General features: G+C 39.7%; 1 protein-coding gene across 8 annotated transcripts in view; it reads right to left on the reverse strand.

Moving 5' to 3' along the window:
• Positions 1 to 1,216: 1,216 nt before the first annotated feature.
• Positions 1,217 to 19,295, reverse strand: part of ANKRD12 (ankyrin repeat domain 12) — a 110,570-nt gene continuing 92,491 nt past the window's right edge. For 7 of the 8 annotated variants that reach the window (XM_019920683.3, XM_019920682.3, XM_019920685.3 and 4 more), the window contains 4 exons: positions 12,022 to 12,120; positions 6,623 to 6,766; positions 4,737 to 4,832; positions 1,217 to 4,088 (listed from right to left, as the gene is read on the reverse strand). In XM_019920683.3, the coding sequence (XP_019776242.2) occupies positions 3,903 to 4,088; positions 4,737 to 4,832; positions 6,623 to 6,766; positions 12,022 to 12,120 (525 nt within the window). In that variant the 3' untranslated portion in view covers positions 1,217 to 3,902. Of the gene's footprint in view, positions 4,089 to 4,736; positions 4,833 to 6,622; positions 6,767 to 9,734; positions 10,587 to 12,021; positions 12,121 to 19,295 lie in introns of those variants that run through there. The other variant, XM_019920687.3, reaches the window with a different exon arrangement.

The following is a 19,295-nucleotide window of genomic DNA, read 5'->3' on the forward strand; positions in this document are numbered from 1 at the left end:
AGTCATCAAGCGGTGGCCTCCGGGGTGAAGTACTCTGCAAGGGGGCAGGAGGGAACTGCGGGGGGAATGGAAATGTTTTGTATGCATCTGTCAGGACTTATCAAACTGCCTAATTAAGATGTGGGTATTTTTATTGGATACAAATTACACAATTAAAAAAAACTGAGGAAAAAGGTACCGCTCTTAAGCTGAGTGATGGGCACACAGGTGGTGTTTTTTACTCTATAGACATACGCTATATATGCCTCATTCTCTATATCAACAGAAAAATTTTCTTTAAACGTCAATCTTTCCAGGGACTTCCCTGGCGGTCCAGTGGTTAAGGCTCCAAGCTTCCACTGCAGGGAGCACAGGATCAATTCCTGGTTGGGGGAACTAAGTTCCTGCATGCCTCGCAGCATGGCCAAAAAAAAAAAGAGGTCAATCTTTCCACATGTACTTTTCACTGTTTAAATTATAATACTTATAATCTAACCTTTTGAGCCATTTGATTAATTAGGAATTATTTAAACTTTAAGGCTTGAAAAAGGATTAAAAAAAATTGTGGAAATGCTTCATTTAAAATACAAGACATGGCTACCTCATGAGTTTTAAAAAGTCAATTTCCCCTACATAAAATTTTTGGGTTTTATGTGTCAGAATATCAGAGATAGAATAAAAAATATTGCTAACTTTTTGGATAACTAAGAAAAACACATATTTAGCATTGCTCAATTTCTAGAATAACTCTATAATTCCTCAGTCTGTTAAAATGAGCTTCAGGGGATCTTTGCTTGAGATTTTTTTTTTTTTGCGGTAAGCGGGCCTCTCACTGTTGTGGCGTCTCCCGTTGTGGAGCACGGGCTCCGGAGGACGCGCAGGCCCAGCGGCCATGCCTCACGGGCCCAGCCGCTCCGCAGCATGTGGGATCTTCCCGGACCGGGCACGAACCCGTGTCCCCTGCATCGGCAGGCAGACTCTCAACCACTGCGCCACCAGGGAAGCCCTGCTTGAGATTTTTATAGTTAAGTCTGCAGCATGTCTAATACTTAAAATTCATTTTCGAGACCTCATTTCCTGAATAGACTTGAGCTCAAAAGGCTAATTCTTCAGAGGTTGTTTCCCCAAAATGAGTATTTTGCAATTTTGCCTGCTGCCCAAGTAAACACTGGTGTTGGGCTTGGAGTCACGTGGGAGTGGAAAATAAAAAAAAAAAAAAACACTTAACACATTTCACTCTTATTTTTTCTATAAAAATATAACTCTTTATTAAATAACATGCACAAATATCTAGTCATTTATTAAACAGATATGATTTAGAACAAGATTTAAAGAAATACAAATCCTCAGGTACAATTTAGTATCTTGTTCATGATATTTGAATAGTTAAAAAAAAAATCACTGATTAAACTAACCCTCCTTTATTTCTCTTTCAGAATCCTGTATCTTTTTAGGCATATACCCCATTCCAAGTTTTTTTTCTAGCATTTTAGAGCTTCAGAATAATCTTTAATATCAAGAGCCCTTAACTTACTTACTTAAGTATAAATTCCCATGGAGAAGGCATTCACTTTTTTTTTTTTTTTAAGCTATACCGATTAGCTTTGAATGAGTCACTTTACAAAGGGAATCTGCAGAAGCAGCATCATGGCAGACAGGCTCCAGCAACTTGAGGTACCACTGAACAGGGTGAGAACTGTGGTTAGTACTGAAAAGCTGGGATGACTAAAATATGCCAGATTTCTGCTTGCTTGGTTTTTCTCTTCTGCAGCTTGTTCTGTTTGGCCAAACAGTGATTTTTTTTCCGCACCCCCTTCTCTGGTTGAACCATCAGAACAAACTGCTGTATAAACTTACCCTTCTCATATTTTCTATGATTTCAATGCTCAATAATCTGTTTTTTTATTTTTAGGCAAAAGTATAAACAAAATTTGCATTAAGTTTTTCATATTAAAAAGTATTGCTTTTATAAATTAGTTTTTAATGTTCCCAGCCTTAATAAACTTAACTTCAACAAAACCAGTGCTTCAAAATCTACCCTGCCTTTCTTGGCCCCATTTATCCAATAAAAAAGGCCAAAATCTTTCATCTAAATTTCTAAAGACTACTACATCCAATCTTTATAATAAAGTCCTTGCACTGTGTATTTTTCACACGTGCTGCTTTATTGCGCATGCCAAGTACAGTATCAATTAAAATATAAACTGATGTAAAAATTCAAAAATCCCTAAGCTTAATATATACCTTTGCACTCAAAAACTTCAATTTTACATTCTTTCCCGCTAGCTGGGATTTCCAACTTGCAAGCTGAATTTAAATAACTTTATTCCTCATAGATTCTTTTCACTTTTCTCAATCAGAATAAAAAACACCTATTATTTTATAATTCAAGAAAGTATTGTGGAAAGTTCTGTAAATCTCATATACTTATGATCAATTTTACACATAACCTATCTTCTTTCCAAAAATGTTTAGTAAGTTTAACAGCAGGTTTCAGATCTGAAATATTCCTGAATATTTAATTTAACATCATGTTACAGGAGAAACTGGACTTTTTCTAAGTATACTGCTAATTATTTTATTAAAAACAGCATACTAAATCTTATTTTAATTATAAAATTTTGAAAATTATATGTTTTGCATCTTGACACAAGGAAGAAATACAACATATTAATCAATATTTCATAAACATTGCAGAGATCGATCAGAATATGCCCATTTCTTTTACCTATTTTGACTACCAAATATCTCTTTTTTGAGTACTCAGTTGTTATTTTAAAAGTGCAAAGGTTATTAAGCTTAGAACATTATATTTAAGCAATGTAAAAAAGTTTTACAATGATTTAACATGACCAATAAAATTTATTAAACATATTTACATATATTCACAGATTCTTTCATATTTGAGTATTAAAATAGACATTTACAATTTCAGAATTTTCATTCAAAGGCATTTTTTGGGGGAAGAGGAGAATAGGCTCTATCGTGAGATGAAAAAAGAGCTGTTTCTTTGCATGACTAATTCTAAATAAAATGTCCAACATAGTAAGTCATAGGTACTATCCTGGGAGACTGGTATGAAACACCTTACACTACCGTCAGGCATCGCTATGGAGAGAATTAAATTATAGGAAGCATGCAGTATGGCTAAGTCACAGTCTCTACAGTTCTGTGATGGAAACAAGCTAACTCAGACACGCATGCCTTATTTAAAAGTCCTGCTACCTCAACACACTATCACTACACTCCATACCATACAAACTACAACTTTGGTCCTTAAACATCAGACAAAACAGTTTTACAATTATTTCTTTGTATATGTTTTGACTACCAATCCCTTTGTATACATTTTGACCATTAATTACAAGATTTACATCTGCACAATATGTATAAAATAAGTTATTAAAAAGGAAGACAATATTAAAACTTTCAAAAAGAAAGCTGTACAATTAACTTACAGATATAATAAACTGAAGAAATTTTGTGCCAAGTTTTCCTTCCACATTAGAAACTATTTGGTAGGAATTGAGCCTTTTAGTTTGCTGATCTGTTTTAGTAGAACTTGACAGAACCTCAACACCCGTGGTCACCTCGTACGTAGAGCACTAACAGCTTCCAGCGCCATTAGCAGATCCTCAGCTCCCTAAACATCTACCTCATCTGCCAACGTGCTCCAACGCGATAGTCACCTTTCACCAATATAAATAATAGTTTTCAGTTAGAAACTGCTTGGATCTAAGATCCAAAATAATTCTTTTCATTTTTAATAAAATGACAGTGTTTACTACATCACCAACTTTAGTTGAACTTTACTAATAGCTGTGAAGGCATAATATCATATTTTTGTCAAAAGGCAGTATTCCATAGTATAATACTCTTAAGCCTCACTCATTTAAAACACCACCACCAGGAAGTCACGGCTGCTATATAGGAGTCAATTCAAAGTCATCATTCACATCAACAAGGGGCACGTAAAACTCCTGGATTTCATAAATGCTGATAGATTTATAGGTGGCAGGATCGAGTTCCTGGAGTTTGAGCTGCCATTCTAACCTCTGGACGGCATTTAAAGCTGCAGCTTCATGTTGTTGCCTCATTAAAAGACAGGTCTATTTAAAAGAAGAGAAGAATTCAGTGATTATTTATTACAATTGCTTTGTTTAAAAATTAATCTCATGCATCGTTTCTTTAGGGGGTAAGATGGATATACTAGGGTATGTGAAGCTTCTGAGTTACACGTCCATTTCTGGTTTACCCTGTCTGTATCCATACACCAAATACTTATGGACCCACAACTTCACACTCATCTAACAGACTTTAATTTGAAACTGCTCTTTCAAGCAATAAAATTTCAAATTATCAGAAGAATCAAGAAAATCTAAGGAAAAGTGATTTTTGAAATGATTCAAACCAAATAATTTTCATTACAGATTACTTGCAAAATACATTTCTTCTCTTCTTGTTCTCCCCTCTTTCACATGCTGGAACTATAACCAGACTCATACACTGGATAACAAATATGAAGATCTCCATTAGAAACTGCTTTTTCTCTGGTAGCTGCACCATGTATATGAAATTGGACCCGAAAAACCGGGGGGGGGGGGGTCTTTATCTTCCTTTATCTTCCGAAGTGCGATCTCATGAGGATTCACCATTAACTGGTCTTTCCTTTCCTAACCACTCCTCTCTAACACAGCTACAGTTTCTGTTTATGAAGGGGAAGTATCCAGTTAAAGTGAACTTCTAAACATACATACCTTTAATTTGTCAAATTTATCGTCCACATCTTGTAACCAAGACATGAATTGTCTTGCATTAAAACGATCCCTCACAGAAGTTTTACTGTCATCAGACTGAAAGAAAACATTAAAATTGTTGGATATTATAAAATAAAATAACCTACTTTAAAATCTATATGCCATTTTATCTTTTTATGGTATATTTTACTTTTAAAGGAATGATGAAAAGTATACTTCAAAGAAAGATAACATAATCTGAATTTTAAAAATCTGATAACGTATTTCCATACTGAGATTAGTTATTAGAATTATTAGGATGCTGGGTTTAGTTATTAATTAAATAGAATCCTACCGATCTGTGTGTCAAAAATGTCTCAGAAAGGCATGTCATATGAAGTGACATGCCTGTGACTTCTTATTAAAGCACAATTGATTAAGAAATTAATTTTAATGTTATCGTTTACCACATGTAGGGAGAAAAAAATGTTAAGGTGGGAGACAGGCCTTTGGGGCTGACATTTCTTCCAGGACCAGTCCTTTGGAGTGCTCACAAAGAAATTCTATACCAACTCTTAAGAATACCAGTTTTGGTGTTCTTTTAAGATAGGCTATATTCAAACGTCAGCTTTGTATCTTACTGTGTAATCTCAAACTAATTACATACTCTTTCAATTTTCTGTTCTGTGAAATTGGGTAAAAGCACCTCTTTTAATCTTGTTTGAGAATTGAGAGTCACTAAGCCCTTGTTCTAACGCTTGGGCAATGGGAAGCACTGGGTCTGACAAACAACTGCTGCCGTTACTGCCGCCAAAGCTCTGACCACCAACCAGCACCATCGAGGTGGCATCCAGGCAACACAATCACACTACTCACATTCTTGGCTGTTACCACTTCCTCCTTGGTCTTCAGGTAAGACCTTTAGACTGTTTTAAATTTTATTATTGAACCTTTTTTATTATTACAAGTTTATTTTGAAAAGGAAGAGGTCTGATATGAGAATGGCTAAAGGATGGCCCAAGCCCCTACCCAAGGAAGCGGACTTGTTCCTTAGTCCCTCAGCAGCTATGCTCACCTGAACAAGCCTGCTCCTCAGTGGAGAGACCGTCTACCAACTGTAAAGCCAGCCGTACAAGGGTGGGTAACAGGCCCACAGTCATCCTCAAGACGATGACTAAGTTCTTCTGCCCTTCAACTATTAGGTGGCTTGTGGCCTGATCCTTTTTAGTCTCTGATTTGGGGATCATTCTGAGGGTTTACTGGGAAAATTCACTTCTTTTCAGAAATTCTCTTTATAACCCATCTGGGACTCCTGTTTTTTTTTTTTTTTTTTTTCCAGGTGAGAAAAATAAAGTCCAGAGAGAACTAAGTAACTTTCTCTGTAATATACTGCATATACTTTGTATCTCTATAGTTTGTCTGATTTAAAACAGTATTTTCTAGTCTTTTTTGGTGATAATCCTTCACTGTCTGTGTTTATACTTTTATATTCTGTCTTATGACCAAAGAATTTCATTCTGGTTTATGAAGCACAAAAAAATTCTGAACAACTGATGTCTAGTTCTGAATTCACATAATTTACATGTGGCAGTAAACTCTTTTCAAGCCGTAGCTACAGTTTTCCACAGTTGTGTTAATTTGTCCCAACAACATCCAAGATCCAAACAAAGCCTGGCCCTCTCTCAGCACTAGCTCGACCTGAGCTCCACCTGTTGCCCTTTCTAGCTTCCAGCAGCTTCCACTTTAGAAGCAACTTACAAGTTATCTATAAAAAGCACTTTAGTGTGCAAGAGTTGTTTTCTCCTTTGAGCTTTAGTGATTGTTGAATTCATGTTTCTTCTGAGGACCCAGATTACCAAAGGTGCCTGCTATCCTAAGAGCACTAAAGGACATGGCTAGTCCTTTACCTGGGCGTCCAGGGGCACGCTGTACACTTCTGCATCCAGGAGAACAGTGCATGCGCTGAACGGCAGTGTCTGATTTGCCAGTGTTCTTGCAGCTCTGTAATGAACCCGAAGAACTTCCTGTTCATTGGATACAATGAGTTTTTCCTAGTTGAACAAAGAATTAAAAAAACAACAATTCTTCAACCACTTGTTCTTCAAATAAAAATAAAATCACTTAGGGCTTCCCTGGTGGTGCAGTGGTTAGGAATCCGCCTGCCAACGCAGGGGACACAGGTTCGAGCCCTGCTCCGGGAGGATCCCACATGCCGTGGAGCAACCAAGCCCATGCTCCACAACTGCTGAGCCCGTGCTCTGGAGCCTGCGAGCCACAAATGCTGAGCCCGAGTGCCACAACTACTGAAGCCCACGCGCCTGGAGCCCGTGCTCTGCAGCAAGAGAGGCCACCCAATGAGAAGGCCGCACACCGCAACAAAGAGTAGTCCCCGCTCGCCGCAACTAGAGAGAAGCCCACGCACAGCAACAAAGGCCCAACACAGCCAAAAATAAAAATAAATAAATTTAAGAAAATAAATAAATAAAATAAAATCACTTAAAGTGCTAAAGAACTTCAATCTCAGAGCAGTTTTTCTTTCACAGTAAGCTTGAGAAATTTGAGAACTCCAAGGGTTCCAAAAGTATAAGCAAATTTCCTTTCCAAAATCAGCAGTCTCTTTTTAAAAATCATCTTAAAATGTACAATGATGGCTTTTAGTATACAGTTATCCCTTGGTATCTGCGGGGGATTGGTTCCAGGACCCCCCCAGATACCAAAATCCATGGATGCTCAAGTCCCTTATATAAAATGGCGTAATATATGCATATAACCTACACACATGCTCCCGTGTACTTTCAATCGTCTCTAGATCACTTATGATACCTAATACAAGGTAAATGCTGTGTAAATTTGCCAGTGTGTGGCAAATTCAAGTTTCGCTTTTTGGAACTTTCTGGAATATTTTTTCTTGAGTATTCTGATCTGCGGTTAGTTGAAACCATGGATGCAGAACCTGCAGATATGGAGGGCCAGCTGAACTCACCAAGATGTTCAACCATCACCACTAATTCCAGAACTTTTTCATCACCCCAAGAAGAAACCCCATGCCCATCAGCAGTCACTCTGCATTCCCCTACTTCCCCTGACAACAGCGACTCTACCTTCTGTTTCTATGGATTTACTTATGAACACTTCACACAGATGGAATCACATGGTAACCTGGTCTTTTGTGACTGGCTTCTTTCACATCACATGTTTTCAAGGTTCATCTGTGTTGTAGCATGTATCAGTACCTCATTCTTTTTTTTTTTCCCCCCTCATTCCTTTTTACCACATTTTTTTTATCCATTCATCAGTTGATGGTCTTTTGGGCTGCTTCTTCCTTTGGGCTATCATGAATGAAGCTGCTACGAACACTCATGCTCCATTTTTGTTTGAATGTATATGTTTATTTCTCCTGGGTAAATAACTAGGAGTGGGACTGCTGGCTTATAATGGTAGTTTTATGCTTAACTTGCTGACAAACTGCCAAAATGTTTTCGACAGCAATTGTATCATTTTATGTTCTCCCCAGCAATGTATAGGGTTCCAGTGTTTTCACACCCTTGCCCATATATGTTTTTGTCTGTCTTTTTTTATTATATCCATTCTAACTGTTCTGACGTGATACACCATTGTGGTGGCAGCTTCTCTTTTAGAATGAATATTTCATAGCAACAAACTCACTGTACTCTAATGCTAACTACAGTTGCCCCTTGAACAACGTGGGTTTGAACCGAACAGGTCCACTTATACATGGGTACGTACGACAGTCCTACACAATCCATGGCTGGTTGAATCCATGGATGCAGAAATGTGGATACGGAGGGCTGACTCTAAAGTTATAAGTTAATTTTTGACTATGCGAGGGGCTGGTGCCCCTAACCCTCATGTTGTGCAAGAGTCAACTGTACTTGTAAACCTCTGACAATCACAGTACAATCCTGCCTTAAAGTGTTAAGTGGGATCCAAAACTTCCACTTATGTAATACACAGTCACTCTTTTGTAAGGTTAATGCCAATATAGGCAATCCTCGCATTTAGCAGATGGGAATTCCTGAGGTCCAGCTGCAGACCTTAGCCTGTCTGGAAGGCTGGGCTGGGAGAAGACTAAACATGTGGCTGGTCTTGTCCCCACCATGTTGCCTATTCACCCCTCAACTGACAAGAAATTTATCCTTCCCCCATTGGAGAATGCAGGCCACATTATATCCAAATATGCATTACTGTAGAGTTTTTCTGTATTTATAATTTAGTGAAAAGCTAAATAGACAGTCCTATTTTTTTTTTTTTTTTTTTTTGCGTTACGCGGGCCTCTCACCGTTGTGGCCTCTCCCGCTGCGGAGCACAGACTCCGGATGCACAGGCTCAGCGGCCATGGCTTATGGGCCCAGCCGCTCCGTGGCATGTGGGATCTTCCCGGACCGGGGCACGAATCCATGTCCCCTGCATCGGCAGGCAGACTCCCAACCACTGTGCCACCAGGGAAGCCCTGACAGTCCTATTTAATCTGCTATAAATTGTTATGTGATAAATGACACTCAAAAGAGAAGAGTTGAGTCCAATACTTGTAATTTGTGAATTTAAGTGCAAGTTTAAGGTGGGACTTTAAGTGATAAATATCCAAACACGTGGTCAGATACTAAGAAAAAAATAGCTAGAAGAAAAAATACTTTCTAAAAAGTTGGCTGGGGACTTCCCTGGTGGCACAGTGGTTATGAATCGCCTGCCAATGCAGGGGACACAGGTTCGAGCCCTGGTCCAGGAATATCCCACATGCCGTGGACCAACTAAGCCCGGGTGCCACAACTACTGAGCCTGCATGCCACAACTACTGAGCCCACATGCCACAATTACTGAAGCCCGTGCGCCTGCATGCCTAGAGCCCGTGCTCCACAATAAGAGAAGCCACCGTAATGAGAAGCCCGTACACCGCAAGGAAGAGTAGCCCCTGCTCGCTGCAACTAGAGAAAGCCTGCGCGCAGCAACAAAGACCCAACACAGCCCCCCCAAAAAAAAAAAAAAAAAAAAAAAAAGTTGGTTGTAGTCCTGCAGCGATAAAGAGCAATAACCAAAAATCTTTTTCACCATACAAGAAAGAAATACATTAAAAAAAAATCCATTTAGTTTATTTATTTTTGGCTGCACTGGGTCTTTGTTGCTGTGCGCAGGCTTTCTCTAGTTGCGGTGAGCGGGGGCTACTCTTCGTTGCATTGCGTGGGCTTCTCACTGCAGTGGCTTCTCTTGTTGAGGAGCACAGGCTCTAGGAGCACGGGCTTCAGTAGTTGTGGCACACGGGCTCAGTAGTTGTGGCTCGCAGGCTCCAAAGTGCAGGCTCAGTAGTTGTGGCACATGGGCTTAGCTGCTCTGAGGCATGTGGGATCTTCCCAGACCAGGGATCAAACCCGTGTCGTGTCCCCTGCATTACCAGGTGGATTCTTAACCACTGCGCCACCAGGGAAGTCCCAGATATACATTTGTTAAGTCAGACCCCCTCCCCTAAGATAATTAACAGAGATATGTGGCTTAACTGATAGCCTACATATTCCACTTTAGATCATCATTCTTAATGCTGTGTCTTTGAACTTCTAGAGCAGAGCCTCTCAAACAATGTCTTCTGAGAATGGGCTATGCCTCTCCCAAAGTACTGCCTTCCTCTTAGTTCCTGGGGAGGCAGGTAGGATGCGAGGTGGCTCTGAAGTCAGGGGCTCTTGGGGAGGCAGGTAAGGGGCCAGGGGCTCTGGCTGCAAGATGTGTTCATTCATTTAGCACAGTATTCAAATGTTATCATATTCTATGGGAAAAATGCCCTCAGAACAGAGGTTCTTAGCCTTCGGTCCTCATACTCCTAAGAAGCCTCTGGACAGAATGAGGGGAAGGTCATCTGTGAACCTGAATGGGAAAAATTACGTCTTTATTTTTGCTCACCTCCAACTGGCATTTCTTTCAATTATCAATGTAGGCCACAAACCACAGTGATGCCAGAAGTATCTGCAACTTTGTCATCCACAGAAATCACAACTATTTTCAATTCCTGTTACAGTTGTTGCAAGTATTGCCCCCAAGTTTTTATACTAATTTCTTCTTTGAAATTCCAATAGTCATTAGACCTGCTACGGTATGACATGTGATGGCAGCTCTTCCATGTAGAGACACCTGTGCTACACTACACAGCTGGCCAACTACCAACTAGTTCTTCCCACTGTAGAACCAAATGGCAGAGTTGTTTGTCCTCACACTGGTCAGACTTCTAAGTTGCTTTCTAGTTTTCTGTAATTCTAAATTGTTTGCTGGTGGATAAGTGGAAGGATGCGAGTCATTTTCACTATTAAAGTTCTGCAAATTACACAGTTCAAACGAGAATTCTAAACTGTCTGTAAGGCAGCACAGCTTTTGAAACATGGTTAGATGCACAGATGAATATATACCAGGTGACTTCACACATGCCTGATGGCTGAAACAGCTACTGATGTGGGTTATATGACCTAACTTCTTACTGCTAACACATCGCACCGACGTGGGTCAGGCACAATGTTGTAAGTTCTGTTTCAGTGCTTCTTTTTTTTACTGCTTTTCTCTCTGTAATGCTATAAATTAATTTTCTTCATTTAAAAACATTATTCTGAGGAAAGGTTTTATATTTACCAGATTGTTACAGGAATCCATGGCACAAAAAAGGTTAAGAACCTCTACCCTAGGAAATCAATCATGTATGAAGGAATTGCATACAAGGTTTTGCTTGTATACGAATATGTGTGTATGTCTGTAAAGAAAGATCATAGCTTACATCACATTTGCAGAAAGTCCCTGACTCTCCCACAAAAAATTAAGGTGTCATTATTTTTGTCAATCCAAGTTACTTTCATGATTTCTATAAATAATTAGATAGGTTTTTCCTCCTGTCATTTCATGCCAAAACTAACCACCAGAAACTGGAATACTAAAGCAGAACCTAAAAGGACCAATGAGCACAACCTTGGTAAGAGTCTGTACTACAGTAGCTGGTACCAAGCAACAATTCCAAAGCTTTAGAAATAGGAATTCACTGCTACAGTTCTGCAAATGTGGCAAATGATAAGGAATTATTAGAGATTCTTATATCAATGTATCAAATATATACTGAACATGAATTGTAACATGGGAGCAGCTATCCTAAATCAGGCTTAAAAATTCTCCATCTTATTGCATAAGCACGAGATAAAATCAAACCATTTCCCAAAATGGCTTTAAATAAGGAAGAGTCACTAATAAAAAACTGTAGGCAATTATAATCTATTGTTAAAATACAGTTATCTTTGACATAAATGTAAACTTAAATATTTCTTACCCTTTCAATACTGTGTTGCAAACGAAGTTTCATCCTTACAACTTCCTGTTGTCGAAAAAGCTCTTTAAGCGGATCTGACAGGGAAGGTGGTGGTGTAATCTAATTAAAAAAAAAAAAAGTTGAAAACATTAGATTTTATTTACACTAATCAGCTATTCCTATAAAATTAAAACTTTTTAGTGTATAACTTAATGAAAACAAATTCGATTGTTCTTTGAATTAAATAATATAGTAACAATTACACAACTGGTTGTGACTTCTCAATTTCAACTCTTTGAAACAAAGCAGAGCATTCCAGAAAACTCAGATGTTTTAATTCTGAGGCCACAGCAAATTCCAAAGAGCACATTAGGACTAAGGCAGTTATTTGCCATACAGAGACACATTTTAGAGCATCAGTAAGTGATAGTTCAAAGACAGGGAGGAAGGAGTAACAAAAACACACAAAACACCAAGCAAACAGTCCTAAAGATGACAGCAGTCTGAGGGTATAGTAAGTGAAATCTCTCTGTAGACATGATAAACTCCAAACACTAAAGTGCTGAATTTTACATTTAGTGAATTAACTCTTTTATAAAAATACATGAAATTGTCTTTAATACAGTTGTCGTTTTCAAACTTTATTATATGTGGTAACTCACTTCGTCTATCCATGCTCCAAAAAGCTTATGTTTAGTTCATCTCTAAATTGATCATTATAGTGAACTGTGCTTTCTGGTAGATGCTGGAGGTTAAGAAAGCTGACTCAGGGACTCCTCTGGTGGTCCAGTGGTAAAGAATCCGCCTTCCAATGTGGGTTCGAGCCCTGGTCGGGGAGCTAAGATCCCACATGCCACGGGGCAACTAAGCCCGTGCACCGCAAACTACAGAGCCCACGCGCTCTGGAACCCGCGTGCCACAACTAGAAGCCCGTGTACCGCAACGAAAGATCCCGCATGCCTCTGCAAAGATCCTGCGTGCTGCAACTGAAACTCAATGCAACCAAAAACAAAAAAACAAAACAAAAAAAAAGAAAGCTGACTCAGTCTATGCATACACTCAAGCGTTAATATAAAGAGACATCCAAGTATGGCAGTAACTGTCTGTGATCCCTGAATATTCTCCCTTTACCTCTTGGAGTATCTATATCCCCAAGGTTTTAATTACTGTCAGCATATTAGAGTGAAGTAACAAAGGTTATCTCAGCACATTTTGGCACAGTTTAATAACTCTGGGGACTCTTCTGAAGGGGGAACAAGCAGATACTGTGTGCTTCCTGATGTGGTGCTACAGGGATTATGCAGTACTATACAGGAAATACTCTTGCCAAAGACACAAACCTGGATCCAATCAAGACTCTATTTATAAATAGTAAACGGTTTATAGAAATCATGGGGAATTAAAAACATGTCAAATAACAATCAGTTGAATCAATGCAGAAAATTCTACAATACCAATAACTTACTGGGGCTGATCATTTTTCAGTTCTCTAATTGCAGTAATGCATTTGATTTCTGTGTCTGTAAACTTCTTTAAATTTCTTAAGAGGCAAGAGTAGAGTTTGGTGCTATTATTTTAGTTTTGCGAAGTCCTACGGGCATCCTTCAAGCAGCTCAGAGGACAAATATCTACTCCTTTGAGACCGGAGTGTCAAGAGAAAGCTTCTTTGAGAGGGTTATGCCTGAGCTCTATCTTAAAGGAAGAGCCACAGCAAAGAGTTAAGAGAAATGAGTTGTGGGGAAGAAAGAAAGGGAAAGAAGGGAGGGAGATAATTCACACACGAGAGGACAGTACAATCACCTGCATGAGAACACTCTGGTATCAGGAGGCACCTGTAGGCTGTCCTGAGTTCCTGGAACATCAATGTGAGGGCAGGAAGGGTGGGATACAAGGGTGGAGAGGGCAGCAGGGCCCAGTAATAAAGCTTGTAGTCTGTTCTGGAAACAGCGTTTCTTCAAGCATGACCCACAGAACACTAGGTGCATAGAGACGATTTACTGGAAACGGTTCCAAGAACAAGTAAGTTTGGGAAACACTGTATATATGTACTTATTTAGGTATCTTGTAATTAGCAAATTAAATTTTAATAGTTCTCAGAAGTCCTACAGTGAAGAAATCTATTTATTTTTAGATAAATGGTGTTTCCCAAACTTATTTGATCATGGAAAACACCCCTCTCTCCCTACTGGAGAAGGTATTTAATTAACATACTGTGGAACACGTATTATTTGTAACACATTAGGGTAAATTCTGTATGTAATGGGGAACCAGTGGAAGGTCTTAATAGCTCACTGCTATATTTGGAGAAAAGATATTAGGGGGACAACACTGTAGGCAAAGAATTAAGGAAACACATCACTGTTACACTGGTGTTAGATGAGGAGGGAGTGGAAGAGATGGAGGTCTAAAACTGCGGGTAACTGACTGATTTAGGATAAAAAAGAGGGAGCAGGGCTTCCCTGGTGGCGCAGTGGTTGAGAGTCCACCTGCCGATGCAGGGGACACGGGTTCATGCCCTGGTCCAGGAAGATCCCACATGCCGCAGAGCAGCTGGGCCCGTGAGCCATGGTCGCTGAGCCTGCACGTCCGGAGCCTGTGCTCCGCAACGGGAGAGGCCACAACAGTGAGAGGCCCGCGTACCACAAAAAAAAAAAAAAAAAAAGGGAGCAGCTGAGGACCTGTAGGTCCTTAGCACGAGGACTAGATGGCTAGTAATAGAGACCACAGGAGGGTACACAAGGAAAGAGAAGCAGGTTTGGGGGCAAGTTCAGTGCTGAAATGTTGAGTCTGTGGAGCTATCCAGTTAGCAAAAAAGAAGCCGAGGAGAGAGGTTTGGGCAAAATATATAAATTTGGGAATTCTCAACATATATCAATCTATAGAGAAGTCTCTATATGGAGACTTTTGAGGAAACTTTCCTTTTGCTGTTTTCCTCATCTACCTGTAAGTAAATCAGGCATGGAGATTTTGTCTTTTTTAGCATCTGTGAGTCCCAGGAGTCTCTAGAACAGAAGCTCTCTTGACAGCTTCTTCGGGATACCCTTTCTTCTCATCCCCCACACCTCCACCCCTCTGTAGGGTTTCTGTGTATACCAGCTTGTGACAAGTCTTTTTCTTTTCTTCCTCCCCCTGTTCATTTGAGTTTTGGGAACCTGACCTAAAGTTTTATTTTTCTTCCCTTTATTTCCTCTGGAAAAACAGCAGCATTCTGGCTAAATTTTAAGAAAAGCATGTGATAGAAGAATGAACATGTAAGTGGACTCTGGAGACAACGTACCACGTTTATTAACAGGTTCTATAATCAGATTACATAGACAAAGTGAAGAAACCACTTTGACAAAAAGGCAATTAGCAGACTGAAAAGAAACAAATGGATAAAATATTGGTAAATACGGAAAGTAATGTAAAAAACCAATTTTTGTTATTCTGGTCTTTATTATTTTTCAAAAACTAAGTTTCAAATAAACTAGTTTTAGTCCAATAAACTCAAAAGTACAGCTTTTTATGAGCAAAAGGTGGAGGGTTCGCATATTAGCTCTAGTAAATGTGACCCTTAAAGTAATTTTGAGCTGGGTAAAATAATGGCAACCTCTTAAATCTGTACAATGTTTTAAAGTTTTCGATGGGTTGTGGCATATACTATTTCAACCTGCTTTGAGGTGGGGTAGACATTATTGTTTTACAGATATCAAAACTAAGGATCAGAGAAGTGAAGCGAATTCTTCAAGATCACACAGGTGGTTTGCAGCAAAATCTAGACAAACTCATGCATGCTACTTGAAAATCTACTAGTTTTTCTACTACATTGTACTGTGTGTTTCTCTACTTTAGTAATTCTCACTAAAAACAAAGAAAAAATTCCCTACTACATCCAGAAACAATTCTAAGTTCTGTTTATAACCCCTTTTGAAACAACACTTGATTATGACTAAATTCTAATTTAATTAAAGTTATATCCCCAGAACTGCTGCAAGGGGATTAACCTTGTATCACATCACCTTTGCAGGAATAAGCAAAGCTGATAGTAAACACAGGCATGCATAACATATACACAAATATGCATCACGCTATATACACGTGTATACATACATATACGTATCAGCAGGCAGACAGTGCTAAAAGGGCAACCTAACACGGTTTATTAGAAATTGTTTTTAGTGAAACAGTTTGTAAAAATTTCTAATTTAAATGTGTTCTTTATAGCATTATCTATATTTCAACCCTATGATACAAACATAGTTTAGTTCAAAGTTCTTATCCTTTAAGAAGAAATAAAGGAAAAAAGGAAATTATTAGCTTTCTATTTTTTGAATCATTAACAAATTATCTTGCTGACAATTTGAAAGAATGACAAATTTATTTACAACTCTATTCTTTTAAATCTACTACTGTTTACTATTAGTAGAGTAACATCAAAATCTCTGTCCAAGATTTAAAAGGCACTAGCATCAGGTACATTCTGTGAAAGCGGGAATAAAGAATCACCATTCCTCTGTCTGATCTCCTCTGAGCTGGGCTTGGAAAGACGGAACATGTGCAAAGGCAGGCTGTGAACCGGCAGGGAATGGCCTGGGGACCACCGAGTACAGCAGGGTAGTAGCCACAGCCAAGCCTGCATGGGAGGACCATGTATGCAGGAGTGGGGACTTAGCTTATAGAAAACTGAGTCTTCTTTAGATGTTTAACCAGGTAGTCATGAATCAGATCTGAGTTTCAAATAAGGAATCCAGACAATAAGTAGACTGACTAGCCTAGAAGAGACTGGACTAGAACCTATGGCAGCTGCTCAGAACGTCTGTTTTGCTCATTTCTGATATCCAGTTAGCACTATGCTTAGCACAGTTATGAATTACATGCATATGCAATTTTTGAATATCTGATTACGCTATATTCACATGTGTGATAATGCAGTAGTCTAAGGAGGTCATGAGGTCCCTGCATGACAGTGGTTAAGAAAGAAGAGGGGAAAGGAAGTGAGATGAATCAACAGGACTTAGTGACTGATGTGACAGGAAGGAAGAGGGGAGGGTTGAGTTTTGGGTTCCCAGCCTGGGAAGTGAGATAACAGATAATGATGGTAACTGAAGCAGATGGAGCAAAAAGAGCACTTCTGAGATAAGATAAGCGTGTTTGGTATCGGACATAATGATTTTAAGGATATTGTGGGACATTCAGGAGATGTCCAGAAGCAGCTAGACACATGGTTATGGAAATCAGTAGTGTATTCCGGGCTGAAGATAGATGTAAGACTCATTCTACAAGAGATCAAAAGTGTCGTAACCCTTAATCGGATTATAGCTCAGAGGGAGAAGCAGACATGTAAACAGTTAACTGCAACATAACAGGGGAGATATAAGGAAGACACAAGCAATTCTGCTTTGACAAGACCTTGCACAGAGGTGATATCACAGTGGGTACAACCGATGGAAGAGGAGAGAAAAGCAGGCCCGGCGAAAACGACATTTCGCATAGAGGGAAGAGCACTGCCAAAGAACCCAAGTAGTGAAACAAGAGATTCCAAAGAAGAGTGAGTTCAGTTTGGCTGAAACACTAGGTGATTTGGATGAGTGGTGAGAAGATGAAGCAGGAGGGGTAGACTGGGGTCAGACTGTGAATGAATGATTACGCTGGGCTTAGATATGGGTTTTATGTTGTGGGCAATGGGAAGCCAACTAATCACAGCTGAGATACTTCAATAAGGAAACAGCTTTTTATTGCTTTTGAAGGGACATAAATTTAACAACAAGAGAGAATGCTCCAATAGAAAGAAACTAGGAGAAAAAAGAAGTGAAAAACTTGCTGCGACGTTGAGAGTGAGATAAAATGACGAGGGCCCTAAATGAAGGCAGTGGTAGAAGGTACAGATTCTGGAAGGTAGAATGGTCAGAATTTGGTTTCTACTGTGGGTGTCCTCACTAATAAATACAAATTTGTTTTTAAGGGAGCGGGTGGTAACTCATTCCCTTTTGGTCTGTGTGAGGTCTGAAGTGGGAGTGGGCGCGTGGTTCGACCCTCCCCCAAAGAACACGGGGAGCCCAAGGTCACATTCCTTCCCTGAGGGCAGACTCCACGTTAGCAGCTCCCGCAGGTGCCCTGAGTCACTGTTGCACCTGCATTTATTTCAGTTCACCAGCTTGCTCTATCCGCTTCCGATTCCCTCACAGACAAGGATTGCTCACCGTCTCAGAGTCAGCTTCCTGGGGAAGCAAGCCCATTACAGGTGCCTCAGGTCGTTTAGGTGATGATGCCCAGGACACACCTATATTTGAGTCTAGAGATCAACAGAGATGATATGGCTCAACAGAATTTTTTGGGACTAACTGGTGTGTGGAAGGCTGCTGAAACCACAGAAAGAGACAGGACCTCACTGAATGAAAGGTGACTGAAAGTTTAATTCCTGGAGAACTCTGATGTTTAAGGAGTGGGTAGAGGAGCCATGAAAAGATAGAAAAAGATTAGTGAGGCAAGAGGACCAGAAGAGTGCACCATCATGAAAGACCGGGGAGTGGGGGGAGTTTTAAGAACAAGATGGTCACGATATCAAATATGACAGAGATCAAGTAGAAAGAAAAAGGGAGAGGCCAAACAATCAGGCAATTACAAGCTCACTGGTGAGCTTTGTCAGTGCACATAACGGTGACGGGAGGAACAGGAAGTGACAGAGAGGAGACGTCAGGCACACACCACTCTCCAAGCTGTGGCAGTGAGAGGCTGAGCTAGACAAACTGTGACAGGCAAGGGGCAACTTTTTTCTCCCTGGGATGAAGGAGACCCAAATATGTTCACAGTGGGTGGATAAAGGCCAGCGGAGAGAGAAAATTTTAAAATATATTAGCAAGAAGTGTTTTCATAGAGGAAGGTTCCAGAGAAGACTGGAGGGAATGGGATCAAAAGCACATGGAAAGGAATTACTCTTCAGAGAAATAAAAGTATAACTCCTTAGGGTTGAAAGAAAAAGCAGGTAAGGAACAAAATACCATGGACCAGTGCTGTTCAGTAAGGTAGCACAGCCTACACACGGCTACTGAGCACAGACTGACACGTGGTTGGTCTGAACTGAGACATACTGCTAGCCCACCGGATTCCAAATACTCAGCACCGAAAAAAAATAAAAAGATTACAGACTATCTCCGTAACTTTTCTATATTGATTCTATTTTGACACTGAAATAGTAAAACTAATTTTGCCCGTTCCCTTTTACTTTTTAAAATGTGGCTACTAGAAAATTTAAAACTATACATGACTTTCATCACATTCCTAGTGAACAGGTTGCAGGTGTGTATCAAGTGAGGTTA

The sequence above is a fragment of the Tursiops truncatus genome, chromosome 13 (assembly GCF_011762595.2).
Source record: "Tursiops truncatus isolate mTurTru1 chromosome 13, mTurTru1.mat.Y, whole genome shotgun sequence".
Lineage (NCBI taxonomy): Eukaryota > Metazoa > Chordata > Mammalia > Artiodactyla > Delphinidae > Tursiops > Tursiops truncatus.